This window comes from Arvicola amphibius, chromosome 1 (assembly GCF_903992535.2).
Source record: "Arvicola amphibius chromosome 1, mArvAmp1.2, whole genome shotgun sequence".
In the NCBI taxonomy this organism is placed as follows: Eukaryota; Metazoa; Chordata; class Mammalia; order Rodentia; family Cricetidae; genus Arvicola; species Arvicola amphibius.
In genome coordinates, this window is record NC_052047.1 from 17,682,798 (window position 1) to 17,705,048 (window position 22,251).

General features: G+C 36.5%; 1 protein-coding gene across 1 annotated transcript; it reads left to right on the plus strand.

Annotated features, from left to right (window-relative positions):
• Positions 1–1,456: 1,456 nt before the first annotated feature.
• LOC119807687 (UDP-glucuronosyltransferase 2B17-like) lies at positions 1,457–22,251 on the plus strand. Its single transcript, XM_038319784.2, has 6 exons — positions 1,457–2,219; positions 3,664–3,812; positions 5,179–5,310; positions 14,661–14,748; positions 15,221–15,440; positions 21,794–22,251. The coding sequence occupies exons 1-6, from the start codon at positions 1,496–1,498 to the stop codon at positions 22,071–22,073; spliced, it is 1,593 nt and encodes a 530-aa protein (XP_038175712.1). The 5' UTR covers positions 1,457–1,495; the 3' UTR covers positions 22,074–22,251.

The window sequence follows — 22,251 nt, forward strand, 5'->3', positions numbered from 1 at the left end:
ATGGACGCAGGTTAAGATCTCTCCTGGTAAGCCACACCTCATGGTGCTACACACATTACTAAATATGGGTTAAAGGAAGATATGAGAATCAACCAATAAGAGGCTACAGATAACGGGCCAGGCAGTATTTAAAAGAATACAGTTTCCATGTAATTATTTCGGGTGTAAAGCTAGCCAGCGGCCGGGTGGCGGGACACAGCCCCGTCGCTTCCTTCTACAACTGGAGAAGAGGTAATGGAAAAAAAGAAGCAAAAAGCAATGGGTGGTACTAACATATGAACTCTTTAAGTTGATAAGTTAAAACAAACACATGATAGTCTTAAACATTCAATTTCTTCCATCCACAATGTACTCTGTGTTCAATTGAAAACCCCTTCTCATTGTTCCAGCGTCATCACAGGCCACATCTGTCATTCATCCATCACTCAACTAATTCTCCTGTAAACACTAGCATCACCTTTAAAAGAAAACAAAAGGTACAGCTCTCTCAGTTACACTACTTAAAACTTGGATGATTCTTTCTGTGAGTCTTTAAAACAATTTAAATAATTCAGTATAATTTTCAATGTTAAAAATACTCTGACCCTTTGATTACTTAATTACAGATTTTTACTTATATATAAGAACTCTAATTAGTATATTTTCTGATGTTCTTGTGATTCTAGGTCATCCAAAATCAAAAGTCACATGTCAGTTTTCAAAATCGGCATGTTCAATCTTACAGAAATTGATGACCTCTGGAATGGTGGTCACAGTGTTTCCTTGAGAGGAAGAAATGTAGATACATGTACTCATCTACTTTTTAGAGCCTTTGTGGACTTGATTCTGATAACAAGTTATTCAACTACTTCTTGGGTTTATGAAAGACCAGTGGACAGGTAAGATAAACCAACTGACAGCTTATCAGATATCACTCAGATTATCCTATCAACTCTGAGTTTAACTCAATTGCTAGTGTTCTATTTCCCTTAGGGACATGTGTAGGCGCAGGCTCTTGTCTATCTTCTTCCAAGGCTTTGGTCAACAGAGTTTGTTAGGTGCATTACCAAGCTATTTAAGAAATTAGACATATGTGAATATGTCCACCAAATTTTTATGAAAATTTCTTTAAAATGATATCAATAAAATACATATAAGCTGTACAATTAATGCATCTTGGGTCTGTGTTGAGAAGAAATTTCTGACTAACCTCTAACTAACCAATGTTCTTGCTACTATTCAAATACTGTAGAAACAGAACAGTTATGCAAACAGGTCATGGACTCTTGAATTTGCTTCATTACAAAACATTTGTCATTAAACATTGACATGCGATATGAATATTTAATATTTGCTTTGACTAGCTCCAGTAGATCAGAAGTTCAATGTGATCATTTAGTGCATTTGTCTTGATCAACTCCAGTTATAATTTAACTCAAGGCATTTTCTTCTTAGGTATAAGGATAGGCGATGACACAGGGGACACACTGTGAACAGAAGACTTTGATGTCTCAGGATGACTGTGAAGTGGATGTCTGTTCTGCTGCTCCTGCAAATTGGCTGTTACTTGAGATCTGGGAACTGTGGGAAGGTATTAGTATGGCCAATGGAATACAGTCATTGGCTGAATCTAAAGATAATACTGGATGAACTTGTACAGAGGGGTCATGAAGTGACAGTTCTGAGACCTTCAGCTTCTATATTCCTTGATCCCCAAAAGTCACCTGATCTGAAATTTGAAAGTTTTCCTACGTCTATCAGTAAAGATGATCTGGACAAGTTTTTAACAAAGGCTGTGGATGTATGGACTAATGAGGTACCAAGAGAGTTGTGTTTATCGTTCTCTCCTTTGCTACAAAGCATGTTTGAAGAATATTCTAATAACTATCTAAGTCTTTGCAAAGACACAGTTTCAAACAAACAACTGATGTCAAAACTACAGAGATCCAAGTTTGATGTCCTTTTATCAGATGCCATTGCTCCCTGTGGGGAGTTGATAGCTGAACTTCTCCAGATCCCTTTTCTGTACAGTCTTCGCTTCTCTCCTGGCTACACAATGGAAAAGTACAGTGGAAGATTTCTAGTCCCTCCCTCTTATGTACCTGTAATTTTGTCGGGACTAGGTGGTCAAATGACTTTCATGGAGAGGGTAAAAAATATGATGTGTATGCTTTATTTTGATTTTTGGATGCAGACATTTAACGAGAAGAGATGGAGTCAGTTTTACAGTCAAACATTGGGTAAGTTATGATTCTTCTCAGTAGCTCGATGACCTAAATTTCACAACTGTTTAAATCTATACTCATATCCATGAAGTGCAAACTGAAGTTGCCTTTTATAGGTGATCAAATGTAATATGATGTTAGCTACCAAACTCACTGTAAAGGTTCATATTATTGATCAAAGAGAGGCAGATACCAGACCTGATAGAGGACATTCTGCTGAGATACAGAGATGCAAAGAGAAGCAAGTAGACTTTTCTTAAGTGCTTCTTTACTCATTTTGCTGTAATTTTTAATGTATTTTAATAATTCACTAGCTAGTTAACCAAATCATAATTAATATATATTAAAAATGAAATATTTTGCACTTTCAATATGTATATAACATTGAAGAAATTATTTTCTCTTGCATAGGCAACTATCTTTATTTAAAACTAAACTGTGGTCTGAAAATATAACCAAAAGGTTAAGAGATATTTTTCTATTCATTTTGAGTACCTGAGTTCTGTTCCTAGCCGCACCCAGGTCCAGTGTCTCAAAATTGCCTGTAAGTTCTGCTTCAGAAGTCCTGCTGCCCTTTTATGGTGTCTGCTGATTACTGAATAAACTTAGTATATATTTACGCAGACACACATGTACATAAATAAAAAATATAAATTATAAAATATTTTCTCTGTATTTCCTAAAGAATTCCTTTACTCTTGAAAGATACTATGTTAGTTCACAGACTTAAAAGTGGAACTGGGGTTTCTACCAACAACATACTTTCTTATTGTGTACTTTCCTAACATCCATTGTTTAAACACTATGGAAGCATGAATACACACATAAAAGGTCTGTATTTTTTGAAGTCCTGTTTTTTTATTCTCTTAAAAAATATTTCATAGGTAAGACTGGGAAAATTTCTATTCTCATCATTTCTGAATATATTGTGATTGTTTTTGTAAGATAAGCACTATTAAATTTCTTAATATGAAACAAAGGAATAAACACCAACCAAGAAATTTAGCAATTCATAAACTTTACAGCTCCTTTAGCAAAACAAGGAAGAAAGAATGTCTACAAACTACAATGACCCTGGGGAAGTCTAGCAATGGACTTTTGGTCCTGCAATGTGTGTTTATATTCTCACTGTTCCTTTTAAAGATGTAGAGAGGAGTAAAATGTGTGCTCTTTAAATAGTGGCTAAGGGATATTACAATAACTATTTCACGCTAATGTAGAAATATTAGTTAATTTTTACAATTTGCTTTTAAAAAATGCCCAAACTGACATTTATGTATATTATGTGAGCAACAAATTATTACACTGAAAATTATGTTGCATATCAATAAACACTGATTTTTAAATATACATGTTCCATATCAAACGTATATTCTTCCATCATTTAAGGACATATATTTTATATTCAATGACAATCATTCAACTTTTCTCCTTCTCACTTGCTCATTTCTTTTTCTAGGAAGGCCCACTACCTTAACTGAGACAATAGGCAAAGCAGAAATGTGGCTCATTAGATCCTACTGGGATTTGGAATTTCCTCGCCCAACCTTACCAAATGTTGACTATGTTGGAGGTCTCCACTGCAAACCTGCCAAAACCTTGCCAAAAGTAAATACATTCTTTAGATATCTTTTTTATTTGATTTCCTTTCTGGTGAACATGATTCTAAAGTTTTCATTAGATTTTTCTGCCAGGGATAGAGATTTATAGGAAGTTGACTTAAGTATCCTACTAAGCAGGAAGTGAATAAACTCAGGAAAGAATATGATAGACCTAGGAAATATTCCTATCAGTGAATTAAATTAGGTCAGCTAGGGTACTTATGTGGTTAGCAATTGGGAAAAGTCCTTACCAAGCAATATGAGGATATATGTTTGAATCACAACACCCAGGTAAAAAGTTGGGTGTCCCAGCACAGTGTAATAATATTAGCACTGAGGCTGCAGAAACAGGTTGATACTGGGAGCGTGCTGGCCAGCAGTCTGTTAAAAAATAGTAGGATTTGCATTCAATGTGAGACAGTCTCAAAACCTATGTTGAAGATTAGTAGAGGAAGATATCAGATATTAACTTTTGGCATCTATGTGCTAAACAAAACCAAAAATCTCTTGAGCAACCCCGATACACACACATACATACCCACACATATAATCACACACATGGGCAGAGACACATAAACACACATACACATATGTGCAAACACACACACAAGCATGCACACATGTACACACATGTATACACAAACACATATGTGAAAACAAGCACACACATATAAACACGACAAAAACAGAGAAATTAAGTCAGTTAAACTCATCAATCAAAAACTGCTCATGACCAAAAGTTATGATTAATATATATCCTAAGGAATTGTTTGATATGTGAGCAAACCAAATAGACATAGTTCCCTCCAACCAGTAAATTTTGGATATTACCTTTGAAAATAGCCTATTCATACACAATTCAGATAATTATTATATACTATATTTTTACCATGCAGTTATGATTGTTTCACAAAGATTCAAAACATTTTATTAATCATAGTAGGAAGTTTTTGATAATTACCACAGTGTACATATTATAACATAAATATTATTTCATCAAGCAATAGTTAATAATCTTAAATCAGCGAAAATAGCAAGCAAAAAAATAACAAGCATTTGTGTAAGCAGAAACTTTGTACATGAAGCGACAATTTTTGAATGCTTATAGAATATGCTTACACTCCTGAGTTTTACTTTTGCCAGAGGAAAATATTTAGAATATCACTTGGACAATACGTGAGAATAGTTTGTATGGATGACTGCGAAGTTCAAAATCTTTGAAATTATCATGTTGGTCTTCTGTATGTTTTAACACCACGATACTAAATATTCTTATAAACACTTCAATTTTTATTCTCTTATTTCTTTCATAAATGTTTCTTAAGTGATTATTGTACAACTGTATTTTGTCATTAAGCAAATTCTCGTCATAGGAAATGGAAGACTTTGTCCAGACCTCAGGAGAGTATGGTGTCGTGGTGTTTTCTCTGGGGTCAATGGTCAGCAACATGTCAGAAGACAAAGCCAATGCAATCGCATGGGCCCTTGCCCAGATTCCACAAAAGGTGAGGGAAAGCATTCCAAGGAAGGTGACCATATACTAAGTCTGTGAACATCCTTCAAAGGTCTGATTATAGAAATGATTCTGTGAAAGGTAAAGTTTTAAGGAAGCTTTAATTTCCCTTAGCCAAACAGATATTAGAAACAGATACTCACAACAGATGCTTCAATACTGCAGAAGGTGTTCTTGACTGAGAGTGACTTTGATACAAATGCTGTGATCACTATGGGAACATTCTGAAATGCTGGCATGATGATGACATTGCTACCAAGAGTACGTAGACATAGCCAAATTCTTCAGAGTCACTTGTTCTATTAGTTGATTATTAAAGTCACTGCATACATTAGATTTTCAGGGGTGAGTTATTCTGTATTTAGTATTTCTACCAGAATAACAATAAGCAAGTGTTGAAAATGTTTGAAATGCAGCATGACTGTGATTCTAATTTTGAAGTACGATCAGTATGACAAGCCATGTGTGACAAAAAAAAAAAAGTTTTTCCATAGAGACTTACTTAGGCTTTCATTGCTATGAAGAGACATCATGATCATGGCATCTGTAATAAAAAATACACTTACATGTTGTAGCTCATTTAACCATTATCATCATGAAGGGAAGTATGGTACCATGCAGGAAAACATGGTGCTGGACCTGAACATGTTACATCTTGCAGGGAAAAAAAAGTCTCAGGTTTGAATTTAACAAAGATAAGTCCGAGGAAACGCTTCCATTGAAGGCTCTAAAACCTTTCCTGCATAGTATTGACACATAATAGGGAATTATGTCATGCCTTGAATGTTATATATTACAGATATCAGAGTTAAGCTTCTTTTTTTTGTTGTTGTTGTTTTTTGGTTTTTTTGTCTTTTTTTTTATTCAAGATTTCCATCTCCTCCCCTCCTCCTCCCCCTTCCCTCCCCTCCCTTCCACCCATACCCCCACTCCACCCCTTTCCAAAGACAAAGAGCCATCAGGGTTCCCTTCACTATGTTAAGTCCAAGGTCCTCCCAGCTCCCCCTAAGTCCAGGAAGGTGAGCAACCAAACTGACAAGGCTCACAGTGAGCCCGTCCATGCTGTAGAGTTCATGTTCATTGCCATTGTCCTTGGTTTCTCAGTCCTCCTCCACCGTCAGCCACATTCAGAGAGTCCGGTTTGGTCCCCTGTTCCATCAGTCCCATTCCGACTGGACTTGGTGGTCTCCTGTTCGATCTGTCCCACCATCTCAATGGGTAAAAGCACTCCTCGCGATCCTGGCTTCCTTGCTCATGATCTCCCTCCTTTTGCTCCTCATCAGGACCTTGAGAGCTCAGTCTAGTGCTCCTATGTGGGGCTCTGTCATTTTCTCCATCCAATGCCAGGTGAAGGTTCTATGGTGATATGCAAGATATTCATAAGTATGACAATAGGATCTGGACATTTCTGGCACCCTCTCCTCAGCTGCCCAAGGAACTAGCTGGGGGCGTCTTCCTGGACACCTGGGAACCCCTCTAGAGTCAAGTTTCTGCCAACCCTAGAATGGCTCCCTTAATTAAGATATATAATTCCTTGTTCCCATATCCACCCTTCCTATATCCCAACCATCCTATTCCCCCAAGCTCTTCCCATCCTCCACTTCACACTTTTCTCTCCCCATCCCCCCATCCCCCCATCCCACCCCACCCTCATGTTCCCATTTTTTGTCTGGCAATCTTGTCTACTTCCAATATCCAGGAGGATAACTATATGTTTTTCTTTGGGTTCACCTTCTTATATAACTTCTCTAGGATTTTTTACGAATTATAGGCTCGATGTCCTTTATTTATGGCTAGAAACCAAATATGAGTGAGTACATCCCATGTTCCTCTTTTTGGGCCTGGGTTACCTCACTCAGGATGGTGTTTTCTATTTCCATCCATTTGCATGCAAAATTCTAGATGTCATTGTTTTTTACCGCCGAGTAGTACTCTAATATGTATATATTCCACACTTTCTTCATCCATTCTTCCACTGAAGGGCATCTAGGTTGTTTCCAGGTTCTGGCTATTACAAATAATGCTGCTATAAACATAGTTGAACAAATGCTTTTGTAATATGATTGGGCATCTCTTGGGTAAATTCCCAATAGTGGGATTGCTGGGTCCTGGGGTAGGTTGATCCCAAATTTCCTGAGAAACCTCCACACTGCTTTCCAAAGCGGTTGCACAAGTTTGCATTACCACCAGCAATGGATGAGTGTACCCCTTACTCCACATCCTCTCCAGCAAAGGCTATCATTGGTGTTTTTGATTTTAGCCATTCTGACAGGTGTAAGATGGTATCTCAGCATTGTTTTGATTTGCATTTCCCTGATTGCTAAGGAGGTTGAGCATGCCCTTAAGTGTCTTTTGGCCATTCGAACTTCTTCTGTTGAGAATTCTCTGTTCAGTTCAGTGCCCCATTTTTTAATTGGGTTAATTAGCATTTTAAAGTTTAGTCTCTTGAGTTCCTTATATATTTTGGAGATCAGGCCTTTGTCTGTTGTGGGGTTGGTGAAGATCTTTTCCCAGTCAGTAGGCTGCCCTTTTGTCTTAGTGACAGTATCCTTTGCTTTACAGAAGCTGCTCAGCTTCAGGAGGTCCCATTTATTCAATGTTGCCTTTAATGTCTGTGCAGCTGGGGTTACGCATAGGAAACGGTCTGTGCTGCTGGGGCTATATGTAGGAAGCGGTCTCCTGTGCCCAAAAGTTGTAGAGTACTTCCCACTTTCTCCTCTAACAGGTTCAGTGTGTTCAGATTGATATTGAGGTCTTTAATCCATTTGGACTTGAGTTTTGTGCATGGTGATAGACACGGATCTACTTTCATTCTTCTACAGGTTGACATCCAGTTATGCCAGCACCATTTGTTGAAGATGCTTTCTTTCTTCCATTGTGTGCTTTTAGCTCCTTTATCAAAAATCAGGTGTTCATAGATTTGTGGGTTAAGATCTGGGTCTTCTATTCGATTCCATTGGTTGACTTCTCTATTTTTATGCCAATACCAAGCTGTTTTCAAAACTGTAGCTCTGTAATAGAGTTTGATGTCAGGGATGGTAATGTCTCCAGAAGTTCCTTTATTGTATAAGATTGTTTTGGCTATCCTGGGTTTCTTGTTCTTCCATATAAAGTTGATTATTGTCCTCTCAAGATCTGTGAGGAATTTTGATGGGATCTTTAAGGGGATTGCATTAAATCTATAGATTGCCTTTGGTAGTATTGCCATTTTTACTATGTTGATCCTCCCAATCCAAGAGCAAGGGAGATCCTTCCATTTTCTGGTGTCCTCTTCAATTTCTTTCTTCAGAGACTTAAAGTTCTTGTCAAATAGGTCTTTCACTTCCTTGGTTAGAGTTACCCCAAGATATTTTATGCTATTTGTGGCTATCATGAATGGTGACGCTTCTCTAATTTCTTTCTCTGCTTCCATATCCTTTGTATATAGGAGGGCGACTGATTTTTTGGAGTTGATCTTGTATCCTGCCACACTACTAAAGGAGTTTATCAGCTGTAGGAGTTCTTTGGTGGAGTTTTTTTGGGTCGCTTATGTACACTATCATATCATCAGCAAATAGTGAAAGTTTAACTTCTTCCTTTCCAATTCGAATCCCCTTGATCCCCTTGTTTTGTCTTATTGCTATTGCTAGAACTTCAAGTACTATATTGAAGAGATAAGGAGAGAGTGGACAGCCTTGTCGCATTCCTGAATTGAGTGGGATGGCCTTGAGTTTCTCTCCATTTAATTTGATGTTAGCTGTCGGCTTGCTGTAAATAGCCTTTATTATATTTAGGAATGACCCCTGTATCTCTAATCTCTCCAAGACCTTTATCATAAAGGGGTGCTGAATTTTGTCAAATGCTTTTTCTGCATCTAATGAGATGATCATATGGTTTTTATCCTTCAGTTTATTTATATGATGGATTACATTGATAGATTTTCGTATGTTGAACCAGCCCTGTATCTCTGGGATGAAGCCTACTTGATCATAGTGGATAATTTTTCTAATGTGTTCTTGGATTCGGTTTGCCAGTATTTTATTGAGAATTTTTGCATCGATGTTCATAAGTGAGATTGGCCTGTAATTCTCTTTCTTGGTTGAGTCTTTGTGTGGTTTAGGTATCAGGGTAATTGTAGCTTCATAGAAGGAATTTGGCAATGACTGTTCTGTTTCTATATTATGAAATACCTTAAGGAGTATAGGTACTAGGTCTTCTTGGAAGTTCTGGTAGAATTCTGCATTGAACCCATCAGGTCCTGGGCTCTTTTTGGTAGGGAGGTTTCTGATAACAGTTTCTAATTCTTCGTGACTAACAGGACTATTTAGAGCATTTACCTGGTCCTGATTTAACTTTGGTATATGGTACTTATCTAAAAAAGTGTCCATTTCTTTTACATTTTCCAATTTTGTGGCATACAGGCTTTTGTAGTAAGATCTAATGATTCTCTGAATTTCCTCTGTGTCTGTGGTTATGTCCCCTTTTTCATTTCTGATCTTATTAATTTGTGTGTTCTCTCTCTGCCGTTTGATTAGTTTGGCTAGGGGTTTGTCAATCTTGTTGATTTTCTCCAAGAACCAGCTTTTTGTTTCATTGATTTTTTTGGATTGTTTTCTGTGTTTTTATTTTGTTGATTTCTGCCCTCAGTTTGATAATTTCCAGTCTTCTACTCCTCCTAGGTGAGTCTGCTTCTTTCTTTTCTAAAGCTTTCAGGTGTGCTGTTAAGTCTCCAATGTGTGCTTTCTCTGTTTTTTTTAAGTGGGCACTTAGTGCTATGAATTTCCTCTTAGCACTGCTTTCATAGTGTCCCATAAGTTTGAGTATGTTGTGTCTTTATTTTCATTAAATTCAAGAAAGACTTTAATTTCTTTCTTTATTTCTTCCTTGACCCAGCTGTGGTTCAGTAGTTGACTGTTCAGTTTCCATGAGTTTGTAGGCTTTCTGGGGGTAGCATTGTTGTTGAATTCTAATTTTAATCCATGGTGATCCAATAAGATGCAGGTGGTTACTAATATGTTTTTGTAACTGTGGAAGTTTGCTTTGTTACCGAGTATGTGATCAATTTTCGAAAAGGTTCCATGAGCCGCAGAGAAGAAGGTATATTCTTTCCTGTTTGGGTGGAATGTTCTATAGATGTCTGTTAAGTCCATTTGGTTCATTACCTCTATTAAGTCTCTTAATTCTCTGTTAGGTTTCTGTTGAATTGACCTGTTCATTGGTGAAAGAGGAGTGTTGAAGTCTCCCACTATCAGTGTGTTTGGTTTGATGGCTGCCTTGAGTTCTAGTAATGTTTCTTTTATATAAGTGGGTGCTTTTGTATTAGGGGCATAGATATTCAGGATTGAGACTTCATTCTGATAGATTTTTCCTGTAATGAGTATAAAGTGTCCCTTTCCATCTCTTCTGATTGATTTTAGTTTGAAGTCAACTTTGTTAGAAATTAGTATGGCCACACCCGCTTGTTTCTTAGGTCCATTTGCTTGATAAACCTTTTCCCAACCCTTTACTCTGAGTAGATGTCTGTCTTTGTGGTTGAGGTGTGTTTCTTGTAAACAACAGAATGTTGGATCCTGTTTTTGTATCCAATCTCTTAGCCTGTGCCTTTTTATAGGTGAATTGAGTCCATTGATATTAAGTGATATTAATGACCAGTGGATGTTAACTCCGGTTGTCATTTTTTATTTGGTAGTAGAGATTGTGTGTTTCCTTTCTTTGAGATGTGCTGGTGAAGGGTCACTAGATGTCTGAGTTATTTTGGGCAATGCTGGACTCCTTTGTTTGTGAATTTCCTTCTATTACTTTCTGTAAGGCTGGATTTGTGGCTATGTATTGTTTAAATTTGTTTTTATCCTGGAATATTTTGTTTTCTCCATTTATAGTGAATGAAAGCTTGGCTGGGTATAGTAATCTGGGCTTGCATCCATGGTCTCTTAGTTTCTGCAAAACATCTATCCAGGACCTTCTGGCTTTCATGGTTTCCATAGAGAAGTCAGGTGTTAGTCTGATAGGTTTACCTTTATATGTTACTTGACCTTTTTCCTTTGCAGCTCTTAATATTCTTTCTTTATTCTGTATGTTTTGTGTTTTGATTATAATATGGCGGGGGGATGTTTTTTTTTTTTTGATCCAGTCTATTTGGAGTTCTGTAAGCTTCTTGAACCTTAATAGGAATATCTTTCTTTAGGTTTGGGAAGTTTTCTTCTATAATTTTATTAAATATATTTTCTGGGCCATTGAGCTGTAATTCTTCTCCTTCTTCTATGCCTATTATTCTTAGGTTTGGTCTTTTTATTGTGTCCCAGATTTCCTGAATGTTTTGTGATGAGAATTTGTTGGATTTGCTGTTTTCTTTGATCAGTGCGTTTATTTTCTCTATGGTATCTTCAGAATCTGAGATTCTTTCTTCTATCTCTTGTATTCTGTTGGTTATGCTTGTTTCTGTAGTCTCTGTTCGTTTACATAGATTTTCCATATCCGGCTGGCCCTCGGGTTGTGTTTTCTTCCTTGCCTCCATTTCAGTTTTCAAGTCTTGCACTGTTTCCATTATCTGTTTGATTGTTTTTTCTTGGTTTCCTAGGATATCATTTATAGATTTACTCAATTCTTCAAACTTTTTGTTATTCTTCTCGTCCATTTCCTTAAGGGAGTTTTTCACCTCCTGTTTAAGGGACTCTATTACTTTCATAAAGTCAATTTTTTCTACTTCTTCTTGATTAGTGTGTTCAAGTCCTCCTGTTATAACTTCGTTGGGTTCTGGTGCTTTCATGTTGTTTTTCAAATTGATGGAGGAATTCTTGCATTGGCGCCTGCCCATTTCTTCCTCTGAATAATCTCCTTTGGGTCTTCTTTTAGAAGTTCAATTCCCCCCTATGAATTCAATTCACTCACCCCAATGAATAATGGATCCTGTGGCAGACTGTCAGGTCTCCTTGCAGGCCAAGCAGCTCTCTGACAAAGGGCCTACCTTGCTACAAGCAGACTAATGAAGGAGGGGACCTCCCACTGGCCTGGGTGCACTCAATTCCAGGACCCCGGGGCCCAAACAGGCTGAGCTGTGGGATTTTGTGGCCCCAAAGACTGGAGGATGAGGCGGGGTAGGGGGTTCTGGGTGCAAGCTGGGAAGGGACAGGAAGAGAGAGGCAGTATCCAGGGAGAATAACCCCTGCAGGAAGAGCAGGAAGTGTGCGGGTGGGGGGGAGAGTTGGGGAATGTCGGTGGTCCCTCTCCAGGCAGCTGCCCGGTTCAGGCACTCACTCCTCACTCACCCCAATGAATGATGGATCCTCTGGCAGACTGTCAGGTCTCCTTGCAGGCTAAGCAGCTCTCTGACAAAGGGCCTACCTTCCCGCAGGCAGGCTAATGAAGGAGGGGACCTCCCACCGGCCTGAGTGCACTCAATTCCAGGACCCCGGCGCCCAAACAGGCTGAGCTGTGGGATTTTGTGGCCCCACAGACTGGAGAATAAGGCGGGGTAGGGGGTTCTGGGTGCAAGCTGGGAAGGGACAGGAAGAGCCAGAGTTAAGCTTCTTATGATTGGATGAAGGCAGAGAAAAACCAAAATGTGTCTTATTATCAGAATGAATATGTATAGTATAAAAGCAAGCTTTTAAATGCAAAACTATTAAAGGCCAATCTTTAAAAATAACTTTCTCTAGATAAACCAGACTGTAAAGCTCCCATTGGCCACATGGTGGCAATAACATTTCATGAGTCATTCAGTCATGTCTATTTGCCTGATTATTTTTTAATTATAATACCAGGAGAATTTCAGGGAGAAAAAAGGTCTCTATGTGCCTATTCTCCACTGTTCTCTGTCGACCTTGTAAAGAGGCCATAACTTTTCTTTAGAAACAGACCAGACAGGGTCACAAGATTTTGTATAATTTTGATTCTTATGAAAAAACCAAGTCATGTTTATATTCTTATCCACATGGGAATATAGGTTTCATAATCCTTTGTAACTCTTCTTAGTCCTTTCATTTTCAATAACTTAGTATTTTCATAAGCAATTCTGATTGTGAAGTTGACTGAAATTCACACTGATATAAGCTTGAGGCAAGAAGACCTCAAAGCTTACCCCACAGTGACATACTTCCTCCAGCAAGGCCACACCTCCTGATATTGCCACTCCCTTAGGGGGACATTTTCTATCAAAGCACAACAGAAATGCACAAAGGGAAGTTTAAACATTATCCGGATGACATTAGCAAGCAATAGTGGTTAACCTGAAATAGATCCACTCTATCTGTTTTACCTGGAAGGAGGGTAAAACACACTTACCAAAAAAATCAAGCATTTTGAAGAAATTGAGGTCACAAGACACTTGTCTTGTTTTCTTAGAGTGCTCTCTCAAGCACTTAGAATTCTGCTCATGTGACTCCATTCCGGGATCATGTTCCAAAACTACACTATGCAAAATTACTCCCTGGACAGGCCAGATGATTCCATATTCCAATTGGTTAGCACAATGGCACTGTTTCAAAGAACTTCAAACGAGAGAGAATTGAGGATCAGGAATATTTATTATGAATAAGTAATCAAAGCTTAAAAACTTGAAATTCAATGAAAATAACATAGAACAATTAAATAAAAGTAACCCTCCAAAGCATTTAAAATATGACCGTGTTAAAAGTAGACTATTAGAACTGTCAAAATATGTTCATATAAAATATGAGTTATTAATAATGTGCCACTCTTCTCTGTGATTGAATTATATCTCCATGGGAGTGTATTAAATATTTTCATGCATCATTACCTATTTCAGTTGTATGAACATCTCTGCTTAGAAAAATGATGATTAGCCGGGCGGTGGTGGCGCACGCCTTTAATCCCAGCACTCGGGAGGCAGAGGCAGGCGGATCTCTGTGAGTTCGAGGCCAGCCTGGTCTACAAGAGCTAGTTCCAGGACAGGCTCTAAAAAAGCTGCAGAGAAACCCTGTCTTGAAAAGAAAAAAAAGAAAAAAGAAAAAAGAAAAATGATGATCATGTTCAACCTGCCTGAATGTAAAAATGAACACAGATTCTGCTGGCACAATCTTCTCGGTCTCTCTAGAGTTCTCAATATTTACCCTTTCTGATGCCTTCATCCATTTTTATGGGAGTTATTTATATATGTTATATTTAAACATAAAAGATCTACTTTTACAATTTCTGTTTATGCATCATTTCTCTCTTTTTGTTATTCCTCCAAACCCTCTCATATCCATTCTTCTTGCTCTCTTTCAAATTCATAGCATCATTTTTATGAATGCTGTTACATACATATATGCAGATTATATATATTTACATTCCTAAATATAATTTATTTAGTCTGTATAATGCTAAATTTGTCTCCAGCAATAAAGATGATCTAATCTTTAACAGGTTCTTTGGAGATTTGACGGCAAAACACCAGATACCTTAGGATCCAATACCAGAGTTTACAAATGGCTTCCCCAGAATGACCTTCTAGGTAAGACTCTCAGAACAAACCTATCAAAGTTGACCTCAAAATCCTTTATATTGCACTTAGTGAATGTATTATTTATTTTAGGAAACAACTTCTGGTATGCAGTTGGTCACTTTTAATATTCATTTTCTCTTAGCTACCATGTATCCCATGTGTTCAACTGGAAATTAGAATTTCATAGTTCAACTCTCAAGTCCAAAGCAATTCTGCAAAATTTCTCTCTAGAAATTTAGTTTCTTCTCACCCTGAGAGAAGAAAATATTTCACCAAGTTTATGAGTATTAGAATCTTCACATAGGGTTACTTGGGATGAAACGTGAGGGGAGACGGAAGTTGTGTGATAAACTAAATTAATAAATCGAATTAAGTAAAATTAATCTTCATGTAGAAAATCTTTCAGTTCCTGATAGTGCACATTCCTCATTTCACATCTAAGATTGCTAATTAATATCAACCTGAATTCATCTTATTCTAGGCCATCCAAAAACCAAAGCCTTTGTAACTCATGGTGGAGCCAATGGAATCTATGAGGCGATCCATTTTGGAATCCCTATGATTGGCATTCCTTTGTTTGGAGAGCAACATGATAACATTGCCTACATAGTAGCCAAAGGAGCAGCTGTTTCATTAGATTTCAGAACAATGAAAAGGGCAGATTTGCTCAATGCACTGGAGGCCGTCATAGATAATCCTTTGTGAGTATACCTTTTGAAATGTATATATGTTGGTATTTGTTTATCATTAATTATGATTCTCACTGATGGCCAAAGGAGCAAGAATTATCCTGAAGGCAAAAATAATGGAAGGTACAGAGACAAATTAGGGTATGATTCAGTGTCATAGGTTTTTTTCCCTCTTTTTGTTATTACTTTTTATTTCCATGTTGTGCTTTATATTTCTTTTCTATGTAAATCATACTTGTCCTCAATGTGTAATCCTTCCACGTAATCATCCAAACAGCTTGTCCAGCAGGCATATGCCACCAGCTCTGGACAATTTTTATTTTCAATTCTTTTTGTAAAGTAATTGGTCAGAGTTTAAAGGCTAGTATTAAACTTAAATAGCCAATATATTAAGTGAAATAAAATATTGGACGGGAGAGCCATTTATTTGTTCCTTGCCACCCAGACCCGAAATAATCAAATAGAAACTATATTAATTAAACATTGCTTGGCACATTATCTCTAGCTTTTTATTGGCTAACTCTACATCTTAATTTAATCCATTTATGTTAATCTGAATATCACAACATGGCAGTGGTTTATAGGCAAAGTTTCAGCACATGTGTCTCCAGAGTCAGCTTCATGGCATTTCTCTGACTCCACCTTCTTCTTCCCATGCTGTAGGCCAAGCCAGTTCTTTATTCATTAATCAGTAAAAGCAACACATAGACAGAAGGACCTCCAACAACATTTTCCCTTTTCTGTTTAAATAAAAAAGTATGCTTTAACATAATAAAATTACATTTAATAAAACAGTTATTAAGCAAGAATTATAGTGATGTAGGAGGTTCTTCTGTTTATATGTTGCTTTCATTGGTTAACCAATAAAGAAACTACTTGTCCTAATAGGGCAGATCTTAGGTAGGCAGAGAAGACAGAACTGAATGTTGGGAAGAAGGGCAAAGTGGCAGATATCTTGGATCTCCTGCCTGAGATGGATGCTGGTTAGAATCTTCCCAGTAAGTCACAGTCGTGGAAACACACTGATTAATAGAAATGGGTTAAATTAAGATGTAAGAATTAGCCAATGAGAAATTAGAGCTACTGGGCCTAGCAGTAATTTGATGAATTTTGTCCATGTGATTATTTCAAGTGTAAGCAAGCTGGGCAGCTGAGACAAAACAAAGTGATCTGGTCTCCCACCATTCCCTCTTTTCTGTTTAAAGAAAAAGAAAGGCTTTAACATAATAAAATTACATTCAATAAAACAGTTCTCAAGCAAGAATTATAGTTACAATTTTATATCTACTTTATCTTTGTTATAATTATGGAAACAGTAAGTATAAATTCTTCAACTCCATCAAAGACTCCAGAAGGATATGAAATTTTCTAAGTAAACAGGAGGTGCAAAGTAAGTAACTTATAAAACTATAGAATTGAAAGGACATCTCACTGCTTGGATAGTCCCCTAAGGTTTTTCTGTATTGTTGGGGCATCTTTGGCTTACAGGCCCATAGTACCCAGCACACTTTTTCATGAAGCAGGAAAAGTTAAAGATACTTCTGCCTATATTGTCAGCTTGCTAGTAACATTCTTCTGTGTCCTGCAGAATGTCTGGTTGACTCTTTAATGTAGCAGCAACCCCAAAAAATCATCTCACCTTTAGGCAAGTTCAACAGTCTTTTCTCTGCAGGTTCTGCATGTCTGTTTATGCGGCCACACAAGAGCAGTTTCTTGCCCAATTGACTAACAAACTTCATAAGGAGCCTCTTTGATGCCCATCTTCTTCTTGAAGTAGCTTGTGCTGCCAGGTGCAGATGTGTCTCATTGTCATGAAAAGTCCTAATTTCTTAAAACATTTATATGTCATATTCTAAAGATCTCTGAAAGATTTTAAGAATACCTAAATGAAATATCTCTATATATCTAGAAAACCTAACAGGAATAAAAGCCTATTACAGTTGACTATTAACCGATATTTCTTACTTATACATTACATTATAAAATGAACAACACAATCACAATACCTTTATCAAGAGCAGAAATATACATATAATAAGATTGACCTTAGATTTGCATTAATAAACCAAGATCCATATAAATGCAAATCTCTATAGCATATCCCCCTTTAAATATAAAGACAAATTTATAAATACTATTTAGGAATTTGAGTGTAGTTTTTCTCCAAACTGCTGTTTATTGGACAAAGTAATTTTTGGTTTTTATATGATTTTCTTTTTTACAGCTCTCTATACACTTTTCTTTCTCTCTCCTAAGGCTACGTACATTTATCCAACACTGTGATCCATTTAGACGTCTTTTAATTCTGAATCTGTCCTATTTTGTATCTATAATTCTTTACTGTCCAGGAGTGCTACTTAAATTGCTCAGTGCTTCTTAAAACCTTATCTGTGCCATTACTATGTTATATATGGTACTACCCGCTTTCCTATCCAGTCTAAAACTCAAGCTGCACAATTACTCTGATATATATATAGAGCTTCCTTCTTGCTTGGCAGAGTCCAGAATGGCAGAGCTGTTTGCTGCCTCTGAGAGCCATGCCCACAGCCCGATTCTCAGGCAAACTGCCAGTCCATGCCGCCATTAAGCAAGTTGCAGCAGTATGATCACAAACCATATCCAAAGATAAGTCTTCCTAAAAAAGCTATGGGTCACCCTGGCAGCAAGGCCAGGAAGCAGGCATTTCAAAAATGATCATATCTGAATCAGAAAATACTCTCATAAGGGAGCTGCAACACACTGCCAGCAAACAGCAAGAAGCTGTGTTAAACTCTGTATTTTTGTGTATAGAATTCCTTTTCTACGTTTCTCACATTTTACATGGATTTTAGTCCACCCCATTGACACCAATTTGTTGGACAGGAGAGCCACTTGTTGGGTCCCAGCCATCTAGACCCAAAATAACCACACAGAATATGTATTAATTAAATCACCTCTTGGCCCATTAACTCTAGCTCCTTATTGGCTAACTCTTATTAATTTAACCCATTTCTCTTGACCTATATCTTACCACGAGGTCATGGCCTACCAACAAAGTTTCATCACATCTATTTCCAGTGGCTTCATGGCAGCTCTCTGAGTCCACCTTCCTTCTCCCATTATACAGCCAGCTTTCCCTGCCTAATTATTTTTCCCTGCCATAGGCCCAAAAGGTTTATACATTAACCAATAAAAGCAACGCATGGACAGAAGGAACTCCCACACCATTTCCCTTTTTCCGGATATAGACATGCTAGAACATTGCTGGTAAGCCATGGCCACATTGTGATATAAAGATTAATAGAAATATGTTAAATTAATATGTAAGAGTTATCCAATAAGAAGCTAGAGCTAATGGGACAAGTAGTGATTTAATTAATGCAGTTTCTGTGTGATTATTTCAGGTCTAAGCTAGCTGGGTGACCAGGTATCAACAAGCAGCCCTCCTTGCAACACTGAAATGTTAGAGGTGATACCAGATATTGTACACCTAGAAGCCATAGGAAAATATTACAACAGAGAAATTAAATGTTATAAAAGAGATAGGTAACTTTTATGAAAGTTTTAATGCATTAAAATAGCATAAATATTAACATTAAAGTTAGTGTATTGTTAGATATTTAAATATGCAACCTGTCTTAGGATAAATTTAAATAATGAAAACATATTACTATAAAACAAATTAACATGTTGACATTATTTTTCTTTTATTAAAAAATCCATTTGGAAACTCTTTCCAAAAAGGGCTTTTTTAGAAAAAGAATATTTCTTTCTGACTTTCAGCATTACTTCAGTGCCTTTAAAAATTTCATGAGGAGTTAGGACCAGAGTTAAATCTACTTCTTTTCATGTTAGCATGGTGACTGGTGTCATCCTTATTCAGATCTTTTGGAAGAAGCTGCTTGTTTGTTCCCAGTCACTCAGACTCAAAATAACCAATCAGAATCTATATTAATTACAATACTGCTATCCCTATTAGCTTATGCACATTTTTGCTAGCTCTTATATCTTAAATTAACCCATTTCTATTAATCTGTGTATCACCATGTGGCCTGCTCTTTATTTCCTCCAGGTGCTTCTTGACTTCTCTCTGGTTCTTCCTTCTTTCTCCCAGAATTCAGCTTAGTTTTACCTGCCTAGCTCTGTTCAGCCTTGTCTTGGGCCCAAGTCACTTATTTATTAACCAATCTTATTCACAGAATACTGTGATAATACTATGTGATTATTTTTAATGTTTATACAAAGAGATCAACATCAAGTACTTGTTTAGGGACTTATTTGGTTGAGAACAACTATAGATATCCTACTTATTCAGATTTTGTTAGGGTCCTATGTTTTTGAGAATGAGTATAGATGTAATACTTATTCAGATTTTGTTAGGGAACCTATATTGTTGAGAAAGACTATAAATGTTCTACTTATTCAGATTTTGTTAGGAACCTATGTTTTTGAGGATGAGTATAGGTTTTATACTTATTCTGATTTTGTTAGGGACCTATGTTGTTAAAAATACTATAGGTGTCATCATTATACAGATCTTGTTTAGGTACTCATGTTGTTGAGACTTCATGAGTGTAGTTTATCAAAGAAACAACTTCACAGCAGTTCCATCTGGCTTTTAAAATCTTTCAATCCTCTCTACTTTTTTATACCACAAAAGCTAGTTTTCATGTAGGGTGATGTCAAGTCAATTCCAGCTGAGAGGTCTCTGGACTCTGCTTCTGAACTGAATGCTCATTCAGCAATAGAAACTTACCTTCCACCACTGAAGAATAAGCACTACCAATAGGCTCTATATTTAGGGAGTTTCTTTGACAGACTTGGCCAATATCTTAAAAGGAAGCTTTCTCATATTTGGTATTGAGGTTTATGTAAGGTGCTTTTTGACTCTTTGATTGACCATAAGTCAAGAAGAGGAAAAGCTCATTAAAATTATATATGTATATTTATACATAAAATTGTGTGTGTTGTGGGAGAAGTAAATAAATTATTAATAGTAAAATTTTTCATGCCTTTTTCTGATATCTTTATTGGTACTTTATTACTGTCTGCCTTTCTTTTGTATTAACCTTCCTCACCCTTCCCTAAGGAGTTTCCCCACTTGTCATTTCCTAATTAGATTAGTTACAAATTAAATTTTAAACAAATGTAACTTGTATACTAAGAAATTATGATTATTTAATAAGAATAAATTCATAATTCTCTCATTTTGCTTTGTAAATAAAAAGAAAGTAAGTTACCATTATTACAATTGCTACTTTTGCTGCAATGAACTGACATCAGAGTTGATGACTTGTCTTTATAACCCTTCTCCTTTATATGCTCATCAATAATTATTTCATCATTAGAATCAAGTACACCTTGTACTTAATCTTCAATGTGAAACTTTTACAACTCATATGTCTAAACATACAATGATAACAGAAAATGAATATCAACAATAAGACTAAAACTTAGGGTTGAAAAATGGCTCTATGGATAAGGGAAGGTCTACCGCAGCAGTGGACCAGAGTTCTGTTCACAACACTCACATCAGTTGGTTGTAAACATCTGTAACTCTAACTCCAGCAGATCTCATAACACACACACACAGAGAGACATACACACAACAAATACACACAGTTTACACACTTTAAACACATATTGTCACACACATATTTAAAAGTAATAGCAAAAATTTATTGTGATTATACTCTACAATGAGAATCATAAAAGTAATTAAAAATTCAATACAGTGACAGAGTAGAAAATTATTCTTCCTATTAATTTTTCAAATATTAATTTTAAATATTAATATTAAAATTATTAATTTTAATATTAAAAATATTAATTTTTAAATAGGTCTTTCAAATATTTGAAGACCTTAATTAGAAAAATGTAAAAGCAATAAAAAGCAGCTATCAGAGCTAATTTATAAGAACCAGGACACATTTGTAATTAAAACAACTAATCATTGGTAGATGTACCATCAAAATCTCATTTCAGTCTTTATCAACTTTACCCAGATATGCACCACCATGAGGACTTGAGTGATTTGTCTTCTACTTAAACATCTTGAAACTAGTACACATTTTGCACACAAAATTACTAATAATTGCTTATGGATAACTGAAGTTTTATATACTAAAATAATATATAAATTTGATTTATTTTGTATTTAAGACTTAGCTGTCCCTAAACTCTGCTTTAGGAATATTTGATCTTTATTATTTTTCTTTTTAAATGCTTAATATTGCATGCTCAAGGAACTCAGACATGCCTCTGAACGTGAAACAAAATATATTTTCCTTCTATATGGTGTGATTAACTTTAATGTTTATACAAAAGTTTACACATGTGCATTTTTCATTTCTTATGTAAGTCAATGTCTGTTCTCCTTCTTTCAGCTATAAAAAGAATGCTATGTGGTTGTCGACCATTCATCATGACCAGCCCATGAAACCCCTGGACAGAGTCATCTTCTGGATTGAATTTGTCATGCGCCACAAGGGGGCCAAGCACTTGAGGCCACTTGCACACAACCTCACCTGGTACCAGTACCACTCTCTGGATGTGATTGGATTCCTCCTGGCCTGTGTGGCAGCCATAGCTTTCCTTTCCATAAAATCCTTCTTATTCATTTATCGAAAGTTTGTAACGACGGGAAGGAAAATGAAGAGTGAGTAGAGACAGCACATGAACTACATTTCAGCATCATTCTAGTTTATGAACGGCCTTTTGATCATTCACTGATTACTCTATCAAGGAATATCTTCATTAGAGGGGAAGGAAGAAATAATGCAATTATATTACAATCTCACAAATAAAAGATATAATGAAAAAAAGCTGAGCAAATGATAAGGAA

Bases quoted from the DNA above. Each gene is read 5' to 3' on its own strand.
- LOC119807687 (XM_038319784.2), top strand. From the start codon at position 1,496: ATGACTGTGAAGTGGATGTCTGTTCTGCTGCTCCTGCAAATTGGCTGT. The intron at 3,813-5,178 runs GTAAATACATTC...TTCTCGTCATAG, and splicing joins CTGCCAAAACCTTGCCAAAA to GAAATGGAAGACTTTGTCCA. The intron at 15,441-21,793 runs GTGAGTATACCT...TCCTTCTTTCAG, and splicing joins GCCGTCATAGATAATCCTTT to CTATAAAAAGAATGCTATGT.